At 36.7% G+C, this 24,733-nt stretch overlaps 1 protein-coding gene across 1 annotated transcript; it reads right to left on the bottom strand.

Annotated features, from left to right (window-relative positions):
* Positions 1 to 2,918: 2,918 nt before the first annotated feature.
* On the bottom strand, positions 2,919 to 6,670 carry LOC121267656 (GDSL esterase/lipase At5g45670-like). The gene is made up of 5 exons (XM_041171630.1): positions 6,317 to 6,670; positions 4,376 to 4,500; positions 4,025 to 4,270; positions 3,454 to 3,709; positions 2,919 to 3,329 (listed from the first exon to the last, which is right to left on the bottom strand). Exons 1-5 carry the CDS (start codon positions 6,570 to 6,572, stop codon positions 3,106 to 3,108), a joined length of 1,107 nt encoding a protein of 368 aa, XP_041027564.1. The 5' UTR covers positions 6,573 to 6,670; the 3' UTR covers positions 2,919 to 3,105.
* Positions 6,671 to 24,733: the final 18,063 nt, after the last annotated feature.

The raw sequence follows: 24,733 nt of genomic DNA, 5'->3' as shown, positions 1-24,733 counted from the left end.
AATTCACTTCAGATTGATGCTTCCTGTCTTCGTTCTTGCTTAGGATTCTCTTCTTCATTTTGGCGTCATAACACAAAGAAAGTACGGAGATTAGCTTGTACAGAGTCAAAACCTGTAAATCGATTAGACTATGCCATTTTTTGATGACAACTTTTTTATTTTTCTAATCAACTTTTTTCTTAGATGACAACTTTTTTTTTCTTTTTTTCCTAATCAACTTTTTTCTTGGATGACAACTGATTAATCGGGACAATGTCACAATAATTGAAGGCTTCAGCCTTCAGATGATACCAACTAGGGAAGGAAAAAAAAATTACACAGAATTTAATAATATATTTCATTTCACAGATATTTTTGTAAAAGGATATTATTTTTATAAAATAAATATTTTTCATTTTAAAATATAATTATTTAATGTATTATGAAAAATAATATTTGTTTATAATTTTTCAAAGGAAAATACTATTCTACCGAGACGTCCCATCGAGAGTGGGTCCAACTAATACTTTTTTTACTTAATAATTAAGTAATTATTTTTTAATTATTTTTTAAATGTTTAAGAAGATTAAACAAATTATGAAAAAAAAACTTCTCGCAACAGATTAAATCCGTCAGCATAATTTCACTGGGACTTGGAGATTTTTTAGATCAGTTTCCAATGCTAAATTTAGTGAAAAAATTCCCTTGAGAATTTTCATGTGGTTTCTCTCAAATAGTGCGATCGTGATCCGAGATTGAGGTAGAGTGATTGTGTTCACCCATTGGAGTTATAGTAGAAAAGTTAATATTTGAAGATCGTCAGAAATTCTAACTACTACTGCGGTAAAGACAAACAAGTCGTTTGTCTGGTTAAATAGAAGTGTCAATTGGCAATGATTTTTTTAATTGAAAATTGCTTGTAGCATATTTTCAAATAATAAAAGTGACTTTTCTGGGTTGGTTTGCTTTGTGGGATTTACCATTAAAGAGTTCTTTAAAGGGTTTCCCTTCGTTTCCATTCTTAGTGATATGTAGTTGATTTATTTTATGTTAATGTTTTCTTATCGTATAATTGTATGAATATTGGCTAGCAATTTATTGAATGAATTGGTAGTTCTTTGTATTACTATACATGGGTATTTGGATAATTTCAATAACAATGATTATAAAAAAAAGCCCTATCAACTTTAGGCTGTGATACTTGAAAAATAGAATAAAAATGAAATTATTATTGTGGAAATATGATTTAATATAATATATATATATATATATAATACTTTCAATACATTTATCAATTTTAGAGATATATGACGGATATTTATGATAATAATTTATCAAAATATAGAGATAAGCTTTCTCACTTTAACAAAAAAAATTTATATGTTCGAAGTTAAGGAGGAAAAATGGTAATTATATCAGGCTGAGGAGGAAGTAGAAAAAATTATCCTGTGTAAAATGATAAAGCAGAAGAAAATAAGGAAAGTTTGAAGGGAAATTAGGAGGAGAGTAGAGAGAGATTAAACACTTGAGTTTTATAGATTCCAATAAAATTAAGTTTTGCATGGATGTAACTATATTGCATCCAATTTTCTCGATTTAGATTGTTTTAGCAACGGTAAGAAGTGATTAAATTAGGGTGGTATAGAAAGCGACAAAATTGGTCATCACTGACATGAATCGGCCATCGAAGTCAAGAACCGACCAAAACCGACAGAGAATCAGTTGGCCAGCTGTAGGAAATTGATGTCGGCCAATTTGGTCTGGTTCAAACTATTGAACCAGCTGATATATATATATATATATATATATATCTTATGTAAAACAATGTTATTTCACTTAAGTGAGTTACATGACATCGTTTTATACGTACTGTTTAAAAAAAAATTAAAATGAGACGAAGTCATCTGGTTAATACATCAAATGATGTCATTTAGATTTAAGGTTTAATACTTCTTGCCCCCTCCCTTCCCACTTATTATTCGGATTCTCTATTTCTCTCAAACTCTCTCTCCTCTCTCATGCAGTGTTGTTCGCTGGCATCTCTCTCTCCTCTATCATACAATGCCACCAATCTCTCTCTCTCTCTCTCTCTCTCTCTCCAATTGCACCTCCCATCTCTCTTTCTCTCTCAATGCGCTTCCCATTTGCCTTTCTCTCTCATCGCAACATGCCACCATTCTCTCTCTGTCTCTCTATCTCATCACAATCTCTGTTCTCTCGGCTCTCTCTCTCATCGCGCTGCCGAAGGGAAATCGACGAATCGATTGAAATTACTTTGAAACCGAGCATGCTAGTTTTCTCCACTTTAATCGGCCGGTTCGACTAGTTTTAAACATTAAAGAAAACAGTTGGTTCAGTTTCATTTTTGTGTCAGACCATAATGAAAACCGTATATGTCGGTCTTCACCCCTAATTAGAATTAAAATCAAGTTCTATAAGACTAAGTAGGATGAAAACATATTTAAAAGGAACTAGGTCAAGGCTCATTCAAATATTATCCAAACTTAAGAAGCTCCAACAAAAAAGATAAACACATGAAGCGGACCTTACAACATTTATTGTTGCTCGTATAAATATTTCGGTTAACACGAAATTAACAATTAATGTTATAGGGCATATTAGAGAAAAGAAATATTCAGTGTGGATACTAACATAAATAGCTGAGCCTGTACTCATTTTAGTTCAAACTTAGTTGGCTTTCACTTGCACTTAAAAATTGTTTTTTTGGTTGTTAGTTATTTCCTACCAAAATATCATTTTTTACTAAAATGAATATATTTTCATCATAAATAATTATTCTTTATAAATGCTCGATTTTTTGTATTGCTAATTTTATGTTTTAAAAAGCTTAATAATGCTATAAAACAAATCATTGATTTCTTACTAATCTGTTTTCAAGAATGGCAAGGAAAAGAGGAAAGTTGAGATGTGCATCAGTATTTAAGCTCAAAATTTATAAACAAGATTCATAGATATGATTTGCACAAACCACGAAATGGACACTGGAGTTCGGATCATAGATCTTTAGGTTCATAGTTACAATAGTAATGAAACACAATTATCAGCAACTTTCCATGCATCTTAATTGTCGCCCAAATCACAACCATTAATATCTCCATGATCTTTTCATAGCTGGGCCAATCGTTTGATATCAATCGGGTAAGCGTCCGATGCAGACTCAGCACTGTAAGCTCTCCTGGCCACAATGGCGTTCCCTGCCTCGGTTGGATGAAAAGCATCCCAAAAGAGATACTCATCCCTATTTTGGCATGGAGTTTGAAGAGGTAGACATGTAATTTGCCCATTGTTCCTTCCCACACCACAGCACCCGGCATTTGTTACACTGAAACCTATAGTTGCCAAAAGAAAGATGTACAAAGCATGCATGAATACCTCAATATAAATAATGGCACCTGTTCCTCCTTAATCATATAAAGATTAGTTTCAACTAGAATTGAATGGAAATGATTTTACCGAAAGATGAAGGACGGCTTATAATATCTTGGAAAATCCCAAAAGAGTCTACATAGATGAATCTTGCATCTGGTGTATTGCTGTTGAGATTAGTAACAAGAGATTTCAACCTGTTGTTGAATATCTGGTTGGCAGAATTGATTTTCTGGACACATGTTGACCCATCCTGACTATTTTGAGCCAATTCATTTGGGCTGCAGCCTATTTGACCTAGTCCGAACAAGGCCATTCTCCTTGCTCCATAGTCGTACAAGATCTGTACCATGAAACCTGTCCAAATATTACATGGTTTCCCAAATGCAGATTACTAGGGTAACTTGACCATTAATGCCAGTTTTGTTGAAGGGTGCACATTCAGTAAGGCCAGAGTACTGCGCCCACTTCCCCAGCCCAAAAGAAGCCGAAAAGAAAGAAGTTTATAACTGGCAATAATGTAACATTGAAGTCTTAACAGGTAATGCCCATTTTGGCCAGTCACCTAGAGCCGGTTTTAAGGCTCAGCTCAGTCCATTTTAGCTCACTTTCCTAGGGAAAAAGCCAAAAGCAAAGAGTAAGGAAATGTAGTACTGACCTTTAGTTGTTCTGTATATTGTTCAATAAGAACATCTGCATATTGATCAGGAGTATATTGGTTGCCAGTAGAGTAATATTGGGGCATGAAATAGTTGTTAAGGTAGTCATTGCTACCCAATCCAATGGAGTATATACATTTGCTTAGGTATTGTGCAGCAGAGTCTTCATCTCCAAGTAAGTTCACCACTTGTGAGACTGTGTCTTGGTAGTTTTTCACCTGCCCACTGAAGCTAATCCTGCCTCCCTGCATGAATGAGGGTTCCTTTAAGACTGAACCACAGCACACAACCCTGAACTCATCATAACTACTTTGTCAATGAAAAAGCGAGTCATGAAACATTTTTGGTACCAGTTGGCGCCCAGTTTCCTCTCTGATTCCAGCGGCTGCTGATGCATAATTCACTCCTCCAAGTATCTCTCGACCTCTTGCTGTTGCATAGGGAGGTATATAATCATCGAAGCCCAAAAGCTCAGCTGTCGATTGGAAACAAAAACAAAAAAAAAAAAGTATTTTAGATTGCTGCTATGCAGCATGAATTTCATAAGCCCAGCTGTAGTCTGTAGATGTCAAAAATGTATTTTAGACCTGCACTTTAGCAACTAGTCTTCTTGAACACAGTGAAACAGATCCAAAATAGTATTACTTTTCCTCCTGAATTTATCAAACTTGTCGTACTTTAAACTGTTATATATAAAAAAAAATTATATAAAAATAAATCATATAATTTTATGAGATTTATTAGATTTATTTTATAATAAAAATAATTTTATAATTTTACATACCTACCACATCAAACAACATAAGTCTGTAAATTTATTTTTATGTAATTTTTTTTATATTTAAAGTATTTTCTTATTTATTAATATAAAAGACTTTAATCACATCAATAAAAAATGATAAATATTATGTTTGACATAACCGTTTTTCACCATTCTTTATAAAAAAAATTAAAAATAAATATATTTTATAAATTACCTTTTAGAAATATCATTATTTTCTTTCAAAATATAATTATATAAAAAATTATAAAAATAATCGCAATATAATTTACAAGATCGTAAAAAGGACAGTGCCATTGTAAAAACTTCTGTCCTTTTCCCGCTGGGTGAAGAGACTGCGATGTTTTTAATGTTTGGTGAAAGAAAATAAAAGTTGTCAGATAAGGGCAATAGGCACACACCAAACGACTGCGCTTCTATTAAATGCGCTTTCATGACACCTTGTTCATTTTTGAACGACTATGTATTTACTTAGAGCATTAGGGATGTCCCACATGACCACGCATCTTATATATTAATTTTTCATTTATATTAAATTAATTAAATTATTCTACTCATTATTTATACACTATATATTTATTATAAAAAAAAAATAAAAAGCGTGTAATATATAAGATGTTAAGTAGAATTATTAATCATTTTCTTCATCATCTCTGTACCATATAGTACATTTAATTTTTTTTTTATTTGTTTTATTTTTGCTAAACTAAAAGAATTTTTCTATTCATCATTCATATACTACATACAAGAAAAAATAAATAAATCATGTGTGGTTCATGAGTAAATTTCTTTTTTAATTTAAATTCGAGAAACTGAAGTAACTAAAAATAAAAAACCAAATTTCCCTGATGATCTCTCCTTGATAAAATATTTAAAGTACAATAAAAAATAGCTCCCCCGCCCTTGGAACTCTATAAAATTAATTGAAAAACTAGAAATAAAGAAAAAAAAAAAAAAAAAAGAGTCTTTTGAACTTCTTAAGAAGGGGAAATAGTTTGTACAGTTTTATAAAGCTGTACAAGTCTTAAGTGTTCTTTTTAACGATGGACCTTATTGTTTTTCAAATGTCTTAAAACTATATGTAATATTATTCGTATCTAACACTCATTCATAGCTTAAGCTAAGGGAATGCTACTCATTTTGGGAAAACTCATATCACAAGTATTGAAACTTAAATTGAATTTTCACCACATATTCTACATCTAAACACGAAAAAAAAATATTTTATCGAAGAAAATAACACAAATATTTGTTGACCCATTGAGCAGGCCGGAACTGTCATTTTCATAATAATGACGAGGCTGATGGTTTCAATTTAACACCATCTGCAGGTTGCTAGACGTCATAAGTTTGAGTAATGAAACTGTTGTGAATGCATTCATGAATATTAAAACAAGTAGTATTACGACTGATTAACATGATATGACTACCAAAGTAAAGATTTTAAACTAAATATCAAGATCAAGACCTTAGTCAATTTGAGAGAGAACTAAATGATAAGAGAGCTCACCAACGACATCAACAGTAGTTTTACCGTTGGAGAACCTTCCAGTGGGTCCCTCGGGGAAGTCAACTCCATAAGGCATGTAGTTAGCCCTAGCCAACGATTGGAGTTGGTTGTTATTCCCATTATCCACCAAAGAGTCCCCGAATATGAAGTAGCAAGGCACTTGGGGCTCTGCTTGTGCTGCCTTGCACCAGAAATTCAAGAGCAACAGCACCAGCACAGACACTTGCACCCCCATTTTCCGAAGCTCCTTCGACATTGAAGAAAGTTGGAAAGGAAAAAAAAAATGGAAGGAGTAAAAGGGATCCTACTGGGTTTTGTGTGTGTTTAAGTAGGAGAATGAGGACTTCAAAAGCTAAGTAGAAGTATATATAGTCGGGGGAGAGAGAGTGAAAATGAAGGGATGGCTTTTACAGTTGAGGGGGTTGGATAGAAGCATTAATTTCACGCGGATGCGTTTATGAGACTCGTGTAGTGCCAAGGCCGGCCCTGCTGCCTCTGTTTGCTTGCTCAGAACTTCTTGTACTGGTTTTGCATTGCAATAGATGATCGGATTTTGAAATGTATTAATGCTATCGCTTTGAAAATGCTGAGAAGAAAAATAATAATATGAAAGTTAAATATGATATAAAAAGTTAAATCAACAATAAAAATAATTCAATATCACACGTAAGTACGTACATGACACGTGTAAATAGAGGTGGTAAGACAGTACAATCATTCAATATACTTTAGTCCCCACATTCAAAGCAAATTTAATTGTTACTGAGGGGATAAGATGATTAGATCGTGAACCCCACATGATATATATAAGACAATGTCTAAACCAATGAGATGGCACACTTTGACAGCCTACAATCGAGACATATGCCCTAGCTAACAGTTGCTGTACCAACTAATGAGATAGCTCACAGGCTAATAAAAGGAGAAAACAACTATTATAAGAAAGAAAAATGAATGCTTTGTGTATAAGAGAGGGACCTAGCATGCAATAAGGAGATCATGGTCCTACATTAATATCCTTTCGTTCATCATCTCCTCCTTCCTCTTTATATATCTTGTAAAGAGAGAACTAAAAAGCTTCCTTAATCATGCAATTCCCTTACGTACTGCATTTGAAAGTAAGTGCAGCTTCTTGGATAGAAAAGGGTCGACCTTAATTCGTCTCCATAGGTACTACTGCATTAGAATACATACATTTATTTATTTTTCTCTAAAATCTTGGTTTGGTGGTTGCCTCAGCTAGCTTGATTCCACTATATTCACAACAAGAAAAATGAGTATTTGTGACGAATTATTTATGACGAAAATAATTATTTATGACAAAAATATACTCATTTTAACATAAATAGTGATATTTGTAAAAAATAATTGATAACAATTAAATAGTTTTCATTGGCCATAATTAAAAACCAAAAGTACTTGCTCGACCTAATGATGCATGATTGATGATAACACATTTCTCCTTTTTGTGATGAATGATGGTAACATGACTTCCTCACGACAATAAATGCATAGATCGATGGCCTTTTACTATTAAAATTTTGCCGTTCATATTTCTCACTTTAATGAGTTAGAAAATCAACCAAGCTAGTTTATGGCATGAAAGGGAAAGAATGATTACTTTATCAACAACCGAGAACCAAAATGGGCAACAAAGTCAACAATGGTAGCCATTCTATATATCTAGCTGGTAACTGTGGCAGCTGGCGCACACATGCATAATATAATGCTCGATCGATGCATATACGATCCCTTAAATGCTTGTGGGGTGAGCAAAAATAAATGTTATTGGCAAAGTCATGTTCCGAGTAACATGCATCTGCATGCATAGACAACCAAACTGGGCTCATGGCCCCCAATAGGATTAAATGAGAATCTCATCTCTGTTGGTTTGCCTTAATTAGCTAGTGCCATCTATATATGTGAAAGCGATTCTAACACTATTAATTGGCATTAAGATCCTTATAAGAGAGTTCTAGCCGGATTAGAGGGGAGAGATGCATATAATACGCAAAAAAAGATTTTATAAATTTCATTATCATCTTACTCTTATCCTACTATGATGAGACATATTTTATTATTTCTTTTATATTTTAACACTACTCCCTATCATGTGTGGGCTTATAACATCTCTTTGAATGAGTGGGTCTAACATGTAAAATATTTAAATTAAATAAGATAGAGTACTGTAGAGACAGAGTTCAAACTCAGAACTATTAAGGCACATCAGCCAGCTCAACTCCCACAAACAGAGCACGTAGAGGATGCTTCTTGTAGAAATAAGGAAACTACCATACTGTTGAGTGATAAATATCCTTACGATCAGCACAAATCTATGGAGACAATTTCGAATGGCAAGTCAGATTTGAGTATAGCTCACAGACTAATATGACTCAACCATAGCATGAAGATCTCTGTCTAAAATCAAGGGAAAATATTCAAAATGTCCTTTTATATCTCAACACCTTCAATTAAATATTATAGTTGACGATACTCTCCTACTTTCCTCACTGTATAATATCCTTTTGTCATAGTCTTTTTGTTTAAATACAACTTGTAATCTCTGCTTGTTGTTTATGTTTATGTTAAAGATATACAAAGTGATATTTTGCTTCATTTCTCAATTTTCTTCTTGGTATTAGAGCCAGTGTGAGCAACAAGCTTTTTTTTTATTTCACTCTCAATGGCCTCTCTTTTTCAGAACGTCAGCAATTTCATCACTCTCAAATTAAAACAAGACAATTACCCACTATGGCATGAACAAGCTCTTGCTCTTGCTGAAAGCCAAGACATGGTTGGTCATCTCACAGGAGAAACACCCAAACTGACCTTGCCCACCACCAGCCACAAACAACTCTATAGATCAGTCCACAAATGCAATAATTGCATGGCAAAAATCAGATCAACTTCTTCGCAAATGGCTAATTGGCACACTTGCAAAGGAAGCACTTGGCCTTGTTATTGGCCTAGATACAGCCAAATCTGTCTGGGATGCTCTCAAAGAAGCATATGCACAAGACTCTCAGGAGAGAGAGTTCACTCTTCGTTAGCAAATGACTTATCGGTGCAAAGATGACAACACAAGCATTGTTGAACATATTCGCAATTTCAATGGCATCTGCGACAATCTAGCAGCCATATGAAGCCCTATAACTAAAAAAATCAAAGTTTTTTCTCTCCTCACAAATTTAGGATCAAAGTATGAGTCCTTCACCACAAACATGTTAAAGCCACCACGTCCAACATACACTGAATTGGTGTCCTTGCTACAAGGTTATAAACAACGTCAAAACTGGTTCACTACTAATACATCCACTCACGAGTTGGCTTTTTATGGTCAAAAGTACCTTTCCCAACAATATAATTCCACCAATCGAGGATCACAAAATCAATTCAACTCAAATGGTCGTGGGTTCCAAGCGCACAATCAGAATTTCAACAACCAGGGACATGTCAGCTCCCCAAACAGACGGGTCATGACAACAACAAATAAGGCTCTATGTCTCTGAGACCACCTCCTCCAGGACAATGACGAATGACACCAGTTGAACGTGAAATGTATTGCAATGATTCCTGTCAAATTTACTGTGTCATGGGTCACATTGCAAAGATCTGTTGGCACTTAACAAAAAAAGCTCTCAAACAAGATGAAGTCCCATAGGCTCTGGCTGCTCTCACCCTTGACAACACTATCTTTCATACTGAATGGACATCAGACACGAGGGCCTCAAATCACATGACAAGTAATGCTGGTATGTTAAAAAATATACGTCCCTATCTTGGCATTGACTCTGTCTTGATTGGAGATGGTACATCACTAGCAATTAAATCTGTTGGTGATGCTACTCTTAACAATGGAACTCAAGTCCTACCCCTTACTAATGTTCTACATGTTCCTCATCTAAAATAAAATTTATTGTCTGTAAGTCAACTTACTGATCACTATCCCTTGAATTGTGAATTTTCTAATACTGATTTCTGTGTTAAGGAACGGGAGATAGGTCACAAGGTATTGACAGGATGGCGCAAGGGTGATTTATATGTTCTTTTCAGCCCCCATGAATTACATTTTTCACATAGGTTCAAATCTGGTACTGCAAAAGTATGGCATCAGAGATTTGGACATCCTCAAGCATCCACTCTAAAGTTGCTTCAGAACAAAGGATTAATTCATGTTCTTGGATTCACTAAGTTGCAATCCATTTGTAATAGCTATCAATTAGGCAAACTTAGTAAATTGTCATTCTCTTGTTCTCACAATTCTAGTGCTTCTATTTTCAATAAAATTCACTGTGATTTATGGTGTCCATCACCTGTTTTGTCTTTTGGAAAATATTATTATTATGCTTGTTTAGTTGATGACTTATCTCGGTATACTTGGCTTGTTCCTCTTAAAAAAAAAAATCTGAATTTGTTAATGTTTACTTGGCTTTCGAACAATATGTAGCGAAACAATTTGAAAAAAAAAATTAAAATCTTTCACTCTGATGGTGGAAGAGAATTCATTAATTCAAGGCTCAACTCACACTTCCAATCACAGGGCATCATTCACTAAATTTCTTGCCCTCACACTCCTGAACAAGCAGGTATGGTCGAACGTCAGCATAGGATAATTCGTGAACTAGATATGGCAATGTTATTTCACAATGGTGCTCCTTTATACTTATGGGTTGAAGCATTTACAACTGCTGTTTTTCTCCTTAACCGTTTACCATCCATTGCCATTAATCTAGATACTTCTTATTTTAAATTGTATGGTGTGCATCCAAATTACTCATTTTTATGAGTATTTGGATCTAAATGTTTTCCATATACTTGGGATACTAGGAAACACAAGTTTTAACCCAAGACAGTACCATGTGTTTTTTTTGGGATATAGTGATCATCACAAAGGATACAAATGCTTCCATCCATCTACAAAGCACATAGAGGATGCTTCTTGGAGAAATAAGGAAACTATCATACTGTTGAGTGATAAACATCCTCACGATCAGCACAAATCTATGGAGACAATTTCGGATGGCAAGTCAGATTTGAGTACAACTCACGAACTAATATGACTCAATCACAGCATGAAGATCTCTGTCTAAAATCAAGGGGAAATATTCCAAGTGTCCTTTTATATCTCAGCACCTTCAATTAAATATTAAAGTCCACCATACTCTCCTACTTTCCTCACTGTATAATGTCCTTCTGTCATAGTCTTTCTATTTAAATACAGCTTGTAATCTCTGCTTGTTGTTTACGTTAAAGATATACAAACTGATACTTTGCTTCATTTCTCAATTTTCTTCTAGAATCTCTACTCTGATACCATGTGTAATCACCACTTGTCCTAAAAACTTAAGTTGATGGATGAGAAGATATCATGTAAAATCACTATTTATCTCAAAAGTTTAAACTAATAAAAGAGATAGGTTTTATTATTTATTTTATATCTTAACAGTCAATGCCCATTAACGTTTGATTTGATGATCCAAGGGTGAAACAAATTGTCACATCTTAATTACATGGTAGGATGAAAGTGAAATATGAGTGTAAGATACAAATTCAATTATTGGGTGTGATCTTACGTTTTTTTTTTTTTTTTTAGACCATGTGCACCTTTGTTTTATTTCTTCTTAAATCTTCCTTCGAATTATTTTCTTCTAGATCTGAAGTTCTCCTGGTATTTAGTGAACTCATTGATTCCATTTTTTAAGCTCAACTTAGGACAAGACAGGAATTCCACTTTTACTCTCCCTGAAAGTTGAAGTGGATTGTTATTCGAAATAAAATAGATTGCATGATGGTAAGCATTTTTTTTGTCAGCTGATGCTGGCAGAGTAAATTCATTGCCATATATATATTTACTTCATAGTGTATGTATTAGGTGTCAATCTTCCTTATGGATCATTGTTTTCAAGAGAAACTTGACTAACAGTCTTTTATAAATTTTATTGAAGTGATTTTATTTTGCACGAGTTACTTATATAAAAACCAAGCTTTTGATTGCCTTCTTCGTGGATAATCGAGAGTGCCTCATTTTTGGTGTGTTTGGGTGAATATTGTTTCCAGTGGGCAAACATGCCAATGCAACGTCCATCTATATGTAAATAGATCCGTATTAAAATAGACTAACCCATGCAAAAGAAGTAGGTTCCGACCATCAATTCTAAATGACACTAAGCCCACAATGTCAACATTGATCCAAACTCAAGCAGAACCCGAAAACAAAGGGTTGTTCAAAAATAGAGAAAAACAATTGCTAAAGTAACCTTAGATGTCGCATTGCTCCCATGTACGAAACCCAAGGGTGTCTATATATATGGACCCCGTGGTATGTTGTGATTTTGGATCTATATTTGACTATAGTAACGATAAGGAAAAGGGCGGCTACTTCGATGAGAATTTCTTGATAGTCATGTTACAAAGCATGGGCTCCTTATATAGATAACCCATATGCTAAACATTGAAATTATTTGAATATTGTTACATTAAGAGTTAGTTTACATACAATTCCGAAATGGGAACTGCTCATGCAAGCCTACACAATTATGTTTAAAAAAAAATTAAAATTACAACAATATTTTTTTTAAATGATGTTTTTTCTCCTTTTAACCCCATTTATCAATAAGACTGCACACGCAATCCTCCACTTATAACTGCAAATAAAATTTACGTTACGTTAATAACTCAAATCCTATCATTTATTATTTTGATAGCCCATAACAATTCCCTAGCAAATCATATATTGATATTAACTATTTTATGGCAAATCATGATTTGATATCAATTATTTCCTAGCAAATCATAGATTCATATTACTATATTTTAACTTTTAGTTCTTTACTTCTTGCGCTTCTACTTTGGTACTTTTAGGGCTTCTTTAGATGTAAAATGGTTTCATGAATAATGTAGTGTAAAAACTTGAAAAAATATTTTAAGATGATGGTTTTATAAAGCTTAAAAAAGTGGAGGAACTCATTATAAACGTATGTTCAGATGTGCAAAATCTTTAAGAAAAGTTTTAAGAGATCATTTAATAAATAATATTAAACAGTTTATTTAAATTAAAAACAAAAGAATGAAACTTCACAGCAAACTCAAGAAGGCTAGACTGGGAATCACGGTGACCCTATCTAGGCCTCCATGTGTTACCGAAAAACATGGTGGGGTAGAAAACTCAAGTTACCACGAATTAATACAAATCAGGCTACCACAGTGGCCGGAGTATTAAGAAAAAATAAATTATTTTAATAAAACCACGTTGTTTTGGTGGCCTTAATTCATTCTCTCATCTCTTCTCTCTCCCTTCGTCATTCTGTTCTACCTCCCCTTCTCTCTTCTTCAATTCATCTCCTCCTCCGTCTTCTTTTCCTCCTCTTCCTCTAGTTTTTCTTCTTAAAGGTTGTCACTTTGAGACACCCACGAGCAAGACATGGCCGTGGGTCTGAGGCCATGAATGTTTGTGGGTTTGAAAAGGAACCCATGGCCATTCATTGCCGTGATTCTTTACTCAGACCCACAGCCACAACTAGCCATGGTTCTTTGCCTCGAGCCACAAGACACAACGTGGCTATGGGTTTGCTTAGAGAAGCAAGGTCACATCGTGGTCTTGCTGCTTGCATCATTGCAATTGTTTTTATTTATGATGATAGTCTTTCGGTCTGTGTTTGTATACTTGTTGTTTGATGATTGATATGTGGCTTTGAGGGATAGTTTTGTGGATTTGTTGAAGGGATTTTTGAAATCGGATTGTTTGGCAGATTCTTGAAGGTTTGCACTACGAATCTGCCCCCAACATTCAGATAGGAGCACCCACCCATAAGGGGCAAGGCCAGGGCCTGAAGGCCTAACTCCCCCCCCCCCCCCCACCAAGCAGGTGGGTGGCATGGTTGGGGGTCCCCCATCCGAGGGGTGCAGAGGTAACACCCCTACCAGAAATGCCATCTCTTATGCCCTCGGCCCAATTCGGATTCGGGTGCGAAATTGCAGCTAACCTTCCTTGTTGTTGTTCCATACCATCTCATCTAGACAATGCATCTGCTCGCACATTGTCTCGCACACACTTGTACTCAATTGTAAAGTCAAAGCCCAAGAGCTTGTGTGGCCACCTTGTTGGGCACTTGTAGTAATCTTCTGGGGCCATAAATACTTGTAGCTCTGGTGATCGATCTTGACCACGAAATTACATCCTAATAAATAGAGTCGCCATTTTTGTACAACCAAGACTAGAGCTAACATCTCTTTGTCATATGTGGACCAGAATAATTGTTTTCCCTATAAGGCCTGACAGAAGTAAGCTATGAGACATCCCTGATGAAGAATGACTCCAATACTGCTCTTTAAAGTGTCACAATCAACAAAGAAGGTCTTGGTGAAGTTTGGTATGGCTAGAACTGATGCTTGGGTCATGGCTTCCTTTAGTTTTCAAAGGCCACTTCGGATGAATTACTCCAGAAACTTCATTCATAATGGCTTAGAACGTTGAACGAGAATTGGTTAAGCCAAAAGGCATAATCAAGCCATTTTTCCCACATCATCTGGACCCACTCGAATTTGATAATATCCAAAGTGTAAATCAAGTTTAGAAAAAATACAGGCACCAAGTAGTTCATCGATCAATGGAATCTAAAACTTGTATTTGACCATGATTTTATTCAATTTACGGTAGTACATGCACATATGCCAAGTGTCATCTTGTATTTTTGCCAAAATAACAGGTGAAGAATAAGGGCTAGTAGACTCATGAATAATACTTGTTGAAAGCATGTCTACGACTTTTTTCTCAATTGCTTCCTTTTGATATTGTGGCTAACAGTAGGGTTTGACTGAGATTGGACCTATTCCATTATACACTAGGACCCAATGATCATATTTTCATGATGGCAATGGCTCCCGTGCTTCTGAAATCATCTCTTCATTTTTTCTTAGTAGCCCCTCCAATTGTCCTTTGTCGGTTGTCTACTATAAAAAAGCTATCCCATTGCTCTTTTTTTTAACACTTGTCTAGTGCACTAATTCACCGGCCAAAGAGGAACAACAAGTCATGCGCTCAAAGTCCATGACAACTAGGTCGAGTAGCTTCAAACATTGTCCATACAAGATGAAATATTATATAAGAATTCCTTGATAAGCACATTGCAAACCTTAGAGATTATTCGAATTTTATTATATTACTAACTCAAATCCTACCATTACTTATTCTGAAAGCCCATATCAACTCCCTAGCAAAGCCTGGATTGATATAAATTATTTCATAGTAAATCATGGATTGATATCAATTATTTTCTAGCAAATCATAGATTCATATTACTATATGTTATCTTTTAAGTCTTTAATTCTTGCGCTTCAACTTTGGTCTTTTTAGGGCTTGTTTGGCTCTAAAATGGCTACATAAATAATGTAGCAGTGTCAATGAAAAGAGTAAAAGCTTGAAGTACATTTTAAGATGATGTTTTATAGAGCTTTAAAAAGTGGTGGAACTCATTATAAAAGTATGTTCGGATGTGAGAATTTTTAAGAGAAGTTTTAAGAGAACTTATAATAAATAATTTATTTAAGTTAGAAAAATAAAAGCATGAAACTTGACAGCAAACTCGGGATGGCCAACTAGCAACCACGGTCACTTGATCTAGGCCTCAATGAGCTACCAAATAACATGGGTGGGGTAGAAAACTCAAATCTACAATTAACTTGCAGTGGAAAGTAAAAATAGAGTTGTCATTAAATCTAAACAATAATACTTGAAAATTCTAAAATACATCGTAACCACAATATCCATAAGCCATATGTCTTCAAATCAAATGCTAAAGAAAGAAATATTATAGTCATCCGGTTTTCCAATAAAATTCAAACATAGCAACTTAACAAAATGGGAGAAATACCTAATCGTCAATCCTCTGATTGTGCCTAGTCTCCATGCCCATAACTACCACCAAACTCTGCATTTACTTCAAAATCGATTTTGAAAAGTGAGAATATAGTGGGACTACCAGGATGATATTTCGAAAAATCTCAATAACCAAAACTAAGACCAACCTCAAAATGCATGGCAGTAGAAATGAAAACTATGCAAATAATTGAAGCATAAAAAGATGATAATTGAGACTTGACATTAAAACAAAATTAAGCATAACTAGGTAACAGTAAACTTCATCCAAAATTTTACTGCGTAACATAACAGAAGTACTCAACGCAAGTCCCATGCAAGTTGATACACACCCATAAATCTCATTTTTCAAAACATCTATTTTATTAATGTGTACAATATGGTCTTCCCTAAATGGACCATCTAGACACCCTGGCTCTCTTTGCCACACCACTAGATTGGTATTGACCATGCGTGTGACTTGTTATGAGCGACATCTGGCTTCACGCCCTATACTTGTCCACATTGTCCTCTAGCCTCTGCCATTAGAGTGGCCATGGTTTCAACCCAAGGGTGTTACACACTTGCTCGAGCCTTTTGTCCCTGAGCGAAAACCTAGAAAATTTTACTCAGTATTATGAACTCTCAAGTGACCCAAAGAGCTCCAATGACATATTGTCTCATCTTGGCTTGAGGTCATGATACTCACACATTTGGATAAAACCATTTAAACCATCACTACCTCATAATTTAATTTACACCCATAAGTCACAGTTTGATGACAAGAAATCCAGCAAAATATTTAAATGTTGTAAATGACCCAAAAATAAGAAATCCAGTAACAATTACATGATGATGAATAGTGCACGTAGGAAAATTCTGAGCAAGCATTCACAAGTTGTAAACCAAGGTAAATGTGGTGAATGTGGGAAATTTCAACAACTGTTTACGACTAAAAAATAGTGAGAATGAGGTAAAAATCACAACCACATAACTGGTCAACAACAAGAATTAAAATAAGGAATTTGCAATACCATTTTTGCAACAAAAATAATCAAATGGACAACAAGTAAGGGTTTAACAGAGCACCCAAGAACCATACCATATCCAACCACGGCAACCCCACCATAGAGGCGTAAAGCCAAAACAGACAAACCAAAATGGCAATCCACAACTCCCATTATAAAGGCACAAGGCCCAAATCAGAAAACCAACATACCAATACCACAACTCCCATTATAAAGGCACATGGCCACAAGAGAGAACTGTCACAGAAAACTCAAAACTCCCATCACAGAGGCACACGACCAGGACAGAGAACCATCATAGCAAATTCGAAACTCCCCACATAGGCACATGACCACAACAGATAAGAAGTTCACAATTCACAAATCCAACAACATCCATTTTCTAGCTTGGTTCTAAGAGCCATTACCATTGTGTGTAGGGGCAATTTTGGGTGGTCACTCTGTAAGCTTCTTGTAGTTGTTCTCGTTAGCTAGTGGTGCAAAGGTCTCGTAGAACTTATGGGTGGTGGTTGTGTCTCAAGCAGTGAGGTAAAATAGAGATGGGTGGCTAGAAATTGTAGGTGTGAGTTTCAAATGGAGGAAGGGAGGGGGAAGAAGGGTGGTCAGTTGCCAAGGGTGGTGGAAGAGTTAGAGAGAAAGAGAGTCAAATAGAGAGATGACAAGAGGAACGACTCACTGTGACTATGCTGGACAGGAGGGTGCGGAGGGACGGTGACAGTGGCCAGAAGGAGGAGGTGTGTCATAGAGCTTTTGATCCCAAAAATGTGTTTCACTTTATGGGATTTAGAGAGGGAGGATATTGATGAAGCTTACTAACAGCCTTAAGTTAGACGGCGGGCAACATGCTAGGTGATAGAAGGCCTGGACAGTGTGACTTGCAAGTGTAAAAAGGGAGAGCAAAACGGAATAAAAAAGAGAGACATAGAGAAATAAGGCAGCAAGAGACTAAGGAGTTAAAGAGAAGATGATTATCGATGGGGTAATGGCGACGACACGGGGAGGCAGAGGAAAGAAAATTTCCAGAGAAGAAAAAATAGGGTGTTGAGAGCTCAGAGGTGTCGGGGGGAGAGAAGGATAAGAAAATGTTCTTATTTTTTTTATGGACTTAGGCCTTGGAATTGGGCTTGGGTTATCACATCCATCCTCCACTGTAAAAATTTCGTCCTAAAAAATTTACTAGGGATTATCAAGATCCAAAAGCGTGGGTACATAACTCGCATCTCTTCCAAAAACTCCCAAGAAGCTTCTATGATGATCTGGTTTTACTTGTTGCTAGGTAGGGTACCTTTCAAAAAACAATACTATATTGCTCTTCATTCATTCCCACCAAAATTCTTTTTATCTTGGTACATCTTTGTACTTCCTACATGTACTGAGTAGGGTGCAACATGGGCCCCTGTAGGTATCTTCTCCTTGACCTCAACATCTACGGGAATGACTCTTCAATTCTTGTATAGTAGGGCACTGCCCCTATTAAGACTGTAATGTATAGGCCCTCTCAACTTCTTGACCCTTCGTCAAATATCCAATAGTTTCAAGTCCCTTCTCTATTGAGTCTTCAACTCTTTGAAGTCCACGACTCTAATTTCCTATATAGAGGCAATGACATCTTCTTAATGAGAACTTCCCACTACCAGTCTCCTCATCCACATTGTAGATAATTCACCTTTGATGATTCTACTACATCCTCCATTTGAAACTTCCGACTCAATGTATCGACAACTAGGTTAGCCTTACCTGGATGGTACTTGATCTTGTATTAGTAGTCACTAATTATCTCCAATCACCTTCTTTGTCTCATGTTAAGATTCTTATGACTGAAAAGGTGCTTCAGACTCTTGTGGTCTATGTAGATCTCATAGCTTCGTCATAGAGATAGTGCCACCAAGTTTTCAAGGCAAAGTCCACTGCTACTAACTTGAGATCATGCGTGGGATAATTTTTTTCATGATATTTCAGATGGCGTGATGCGTACGCCACAACTCGATCTTCATACATTAGGATGCTCTTGAAACCAAATTTGGACGTGTCCCTGAAAACCACCATTGGCTTGTGTGCCACAGGTAATGCCAACATAAATGTTGTGGCCAGTCTTCTCTTCAGCTCATGGAAGCTCTTTTACATTGCTCGGTCCAAATGAACTTAGCCTTCTTTTTTAGTCAGGGTCGTGAGTGGTTCTGAAAGCTTGAAGAAACGTTCCACGAATCTCCGATAATAACCTACAACTTCTAGAAAACTTCTAATCTCGTGCAAATTTATGGAATGTGGCTAGGCAATCACTGGTTCAATCTTGCTAGGGTGCACAACAACTCCATCCTTGGAGATTACATGACCAAAGAATTTAACTCCATCCAACAAAAACTTGCACTTGTGGAGTTTTGCGTACAATGATGCTCTTGCAATTTCCCCAGTACCAGTTGTAGGTCGTTCATGTGGTCCTTTAAATCTCGCGAGTGGACTTGACTACCGTCAATAAAAATCACCATGAATGAATCCTAAAAGGGCCTAAGCACCTGGTTCATAATATTCAAGAATGTTGCAGGTGCATAGGCCAATCTGAAAGGCATTACCCTGAACTTATAGTCCATCTCTAGTTCTGAATGCAGTCTTGGGCATATCTCTCTCCTTGATTCTCAGTTGGTAATACCCCAACCTAAGGTCAATCTTGAAAATCATTGATGCTCCTTTTTGTTGATCAAACAAATCATCAATCCTAAGTAAGGGGTACTTATTCTTTCTTGTCAGCTTATTAAGTTCTCAGAAGTCTATGCACATCCTAAAAGTTCATCCTTCTTCTTGAAAAATAATACCGATGCTACTCGTGGTGACGAACTTGGTCTGATAAACCCCTTTTCCATAAGCTCTTGCAATTGTGTCTACAACTGCTTTCATTTTGATGGCGACATTCGATAGAGTGCCCTATGTACGGGAGCTGCTAGTGGTTTCAAGTCATGAACTCAATCTTTCAAATAGGAGGCAGCTTTGGGAGATCACCAGTGAAAACTTCTAGGAACTCCTCGATGAATAGAATCCTTATTACCAATTTTTTCTCCGTTGGTTTCAACACTACCTAAACTAGATACAATTCTACTCCACCAGCAAATCTTTCTTAGCTTGAGTTGCTAACCCAATTCTAACAATTGATACTGGCGTAGTATTAGAACAACCAATCCATTACCAAGAAGATATCAAACCCAAGAAGGTTGAACACTATCAAGTCTGCCACAATTTGCTATAAGGAATTCCTTTGTAAACTACACATTCTAACATGCACCCAAGTCAAACAAGGTACAAGTGTAAAACGCATACAATTTGAATCTTCTTGATAAAGTCAAATGCCTTTAATCTTAATGACATACTTTAAAAAATGCAACAATTCTCAAAATTAAAGCAAGTTTGTACCTATGATAAGTCCTGCTTCCTATGTCTCTTAAGCCTCATCATCAACTTCTTTTAGGCATCGGATCATAAACTAGCGCCTGCACAGATTGTCTCTCACACGACCTTCCTTCACCTGGGTGAGGTCGGCTAGCTTGGCCGTATTGGGCATTCCCTGGCAAAGTGCTCCGTTTGGCCACATCTGAAACAGTTGTTGGTGCTTTGATGATGATCTCTTCAATGGGACCTGTTGCATCAGCTACAAACAGGTGAACAACCCCCAAGCAAACTCCCGTTGCGGCTTGTGGTCGTACCCTAGATTTAAACACGAATTTCTAAGGTGACGTTGAGCTGCTTCCTTCCCCAGTATAAGTCATAAGTCCTTATCTTCTAACCTGTTGCTACGATCATGCTCACGTTCTACTATAGAGGCTACTTTCACTAGCCTATGGAGATTTTAAATCAACAGATAGCCTGTGCGAGCACGTATCCACGATTGTAACCCCTTCTAGAAGCATACAGCTCTTATCTTTTCAACGTATCCGCGAACCTCTTCAATTCCATAAACCTAGAGCATATTGCTCCACAATCATACCGTCTTGGATTAGGCTGAAAAATTCTCTTGCCTTTGCTCTCTCACCATGGTTGGAAGAAATGCTCATCAAACCCGTTCTTGAATTGCTACCAGATCACGATTGCTATTGACCCTAGTTCCATGACCAGAAGTCGTCTCTTCATCTTTTAACATATTGCAGCTTCTTTTTGAAGTAGATAGCCCGCATATAAAATCTTCTGATCCTCAATACAATTTTAGATCTCAAAGGTCTTTTCGAGATCCGCGATCCATTTTCCTACCCTTATAGGCCATTCAATTCCAAAAAATCCAAGGCATCTGTAGGCCAGAAACTACTGGTACCAGCAACCTCTCTGTTCGGCCTGTGGTTGTTATTGAAAATTCTATTGGAAAATTCTTGTTGTCATCCCAGCATTTTGTGGTTTATGACTCGCAACATAGCTTAAATTTTCTTCACCATGTGGTAGTTCATCTTCGGGACCTTGGTATTAAGGCTCATCTCGAGCTAGTCGAGGTCACACCATTTTGTCCTTCCTGCCAAAAGGTTCAATCTCATCATAATTAAAGCCTAGGGCTCTCGTACTGTCCCTATGTAACTTATAGACTTATCTAGAGTCGTAAAAGCTCTGATACCACGAAGTTTGTGACGCCACTAGTCTTGCTTGTGATTTGGTAAAATTCTGATGTCAAGATGTTGGCTGCTCGGGTCATCCACCACTCGTACATTGTGATAATAAAGTGTGTGCTCACATGCTCAATAAAAGTGTACAGTTAATTCATAGCAAAAAATAAAAAGGATAGTTATTAAGTTCAAATAACAGTACCAGAAAAATAAATACAACACAACCCCAATATCTATAAGCCACTTGTCTCCAACCTTTAGTTAAAGGAATATTACAGTCATATAGCTTCTCAATGAAATCAAACATAGCAACTTAACAAAATGGAAAATAGCCACAATCCTCAATCCTCTGGCGCTGGTGGATCTTCATGCTCATAACCACTATCAAACTCTATCTGCATCAAAATCTATAGTTCTGAGAAGCATGACTATAGTGAGACTACGAGGGTGAGATTTCAAAAAATCACACTAAGTGAAACTCAAACTAACACTAAAAAATGCATGCCATTGAAAATGCAAATTAGGCAAGTAATTGATGTAGGGAAACACAATAGTTCACATTTCATATTTAACCAAAATTAAACAAAACCAAATAACATATCTAAAGTACACAGCACAATATTCCACGTAAGTTGCAGCATACCTAAAAGAAAATTCAATGTCTAAAAAATATCAATTTTAGTAATGTGTATGAATGTGTATACCACAGTCTCCCCTAAATGGACCATCTGCACATCTTGGCACTATGCATGTGACTTCGTTAAGAGTGAAGTTTGGCTTCAAGATCATTCTTAACCACGATATGGTCTCTACTATTAGAGAGGGCACAACTTCGACCCAAGAGAGTTACCATCTCGCCTGAACTCATTGTTGCCCAACAACAATTCAAGGGATTTCACTCATTATGTGCTTTCGAGTGATCAGAAGAGCTCTATCAAGATAATGCCCCATCACAGCTTGGGGTTGTGATATGCACACACCCATGTAAAGCCAATTAACCCAAAAATTCAACAATATCTTGGAATCCATATTTACTTAAATCTATCACAGATCAATGGCAAGATATTCAACAAATGATTTAGATACCATAAACATCCCAATAATAAGAGATTTAACAAAAATTACATGGTGAAAAAAAAAAAACAGTGCAAGGGAAATTTCTAGCAAGCATTCACAAGTTGTAATTTAGTGTAGGGAAGGCAATTTCTAGCACATATTCGCAAGTTGTGAACCAATGCAAAGGTGGGAAATCCCAACACCACTTTATGTCTGAAATACATTGTGAATGAGGGCAAAATTCCAACAAAACAACTAGATAACGACAAGAATTTAAAACAAGAGATTTACAATATCAATTATATCAACAGAAAACCAACAAAACAAATATACAACTCTCCCACAGTGGCACACAACCACAACATGAGCCCAATGTCGTAGTCCACACCGCTCTTCCACAAAGGCACTCAGCCACACATAGAAACATGCAAATTCCCATCACTTCGACAAAGGCTTTCGGCCACACAAAACCACAACAAGTCCAAAACTCACAGTTCCATTTGTTGAGGATCCTTTGCCTTAATCTAAAGCATTCCATATGTGCAGCCATTGACCCTTAATTATAGGAGCTTGATTAGGCACTGATTCTTTCCGTTTATTTTGTAATCAAGATTTATATGTAAATTACCTTATACAACATTCTGTAAATGAATATATATTAAAATCTTTCACCACTCAAAAGTGTGGTGGTTTCCAAATATTCTCATGGTATCACGAGCCCTTCAGGATTAGCATCCATCAATCCTTCTCTCTTTCTTCTCCCTTTCAACACCATGATTCACATGGTAACCATCAAGCTCTCTTAATCCAACTATCTTCTCTGGAAAAGCCAACTTCTCCCTCTCTTTGAAAGCCAAGAATTATTGGGACATGTCGATAGAACCCTTGTGCCGCCACCACAGTTTGAACCTGCCTGTTCTTAGACACCAAACAACAAACACTTGGCATGGAAAACCACTGACCAACATCTTCTCAGCCTTCTCCTTTCCTCCCTCATTGAGGAAGCCATGGCTAAGGTAGTTGGCCTCTCCACCTCACGCGAGGTATGACTTGCCTTAGAGAACACCTTCAGCCACCACTCCAAGGCTTGGGAAATCTGTCTCAAGGATGAACTTCAGATCATGAAATGTGGAACCAAATCTATTGATGTGTATGCCCGTGCATTCAAGGCTCTTTATGACTAACTCCATGCGATTGGTCGGTTCGTCAATGGCACCGATAAGGTGCACTAGTTCCTTCAAGGCCTCAATGCTGAGTTTTCGAGTTTCTCCACTACACAGATGGCTCTTACCCCTCTCCCCTACTTCACTGACTTGGTTTCCAAAGCTAAGAGCTTTGAGCTCTTTCAGCAGTCCCTCGAATGTCCTACTACGAGACCCACAAAGGCGTTTGCTGCCACAAATTGAAGCCATGACCGCTCGAACTAGAGGAGCAGTTTCTCTTGCACCCAACGAGGGCGAAACAATGGCCATGGCCACTCCTCTTCAAATAGTGGACATAGTCGTTCTTCTTCTGGTCAAGGGCACCGCCCCCCGCGCTGCTAAATCTGCAGCTTGGAACGTCACTATGCAGACCAGTGCGGGCAACACTTTAAGTGCCATGAGCCTTCAGCACAACTCGTAGAGGCATTTGCTTCTTCGTGCTCTGTTTCTAGTACGCTGCGGACTAGTACTTGGACACAGGGGCTTCAACCCACATGACTCCAGGCCAATCAACCTTGGACCACACCACCTCTTACACGGGTAAGGATTGTGTGATTGTCGGGAATGGGTGTCCCTACCCATTACCCATACTAGTAAAATTTCACATTTCCAAATCTTCAGCTATTAGATGTTTTGGTTGTCCCTCACCTCACTAAAAATCTTTTGTCCATTAGTAAATTAACAACTAATTTTTCGTTATCCGT

The sequence above is a fragment of the Juglans microcarpa x Juglans regia genome, chromosome 5S, assembly GCF_004785595.1.
Source record: "Juglans microcarpa x Juglans regia isolate MS1-56 chromosome 5S, Jm3101_v1.0, whole genome shotgun sequence".
Classification (NCBI taxonomy): domain Eukaryota; kingdom Viridiplantae; phylum Streptophyta; class Magnoliopsida; order Fagales; family Juglandaceae; genus Juglans; species Juglans microcarpa x Juglans regia.
The sequence above is the reverse complement of the archived record's forward strand: the minus strand, read 5'-3'. Positions and strand labels throughout refer to the sequence as shown.

Bases quoted from the DNA above. Each gene is read 5' to 3' on its own strand.
- LOC121267656 (XM_041171630.1), bottom strand. From the start codon at position 6,572: ATGTCGAAGGAGCTTCGGAAAATGGGGGTGCAAGTGTCTGTGCTGGTG. The intron at 4,501-6,316 runs GTGAGCTCTCTT...TCCAATCGACAG, and splicing joins AACTACTGTTGATGTCGTTG to CTGAGCTTTTGGGCTTCGAT. The intron at 3,330-3,453 runs GTAAAATCATTT...TGGCAACTATAG, and splicing joins AAGCCGTCCTTCATCTTTCG to GTTTCAGTGTAACAAATGCC.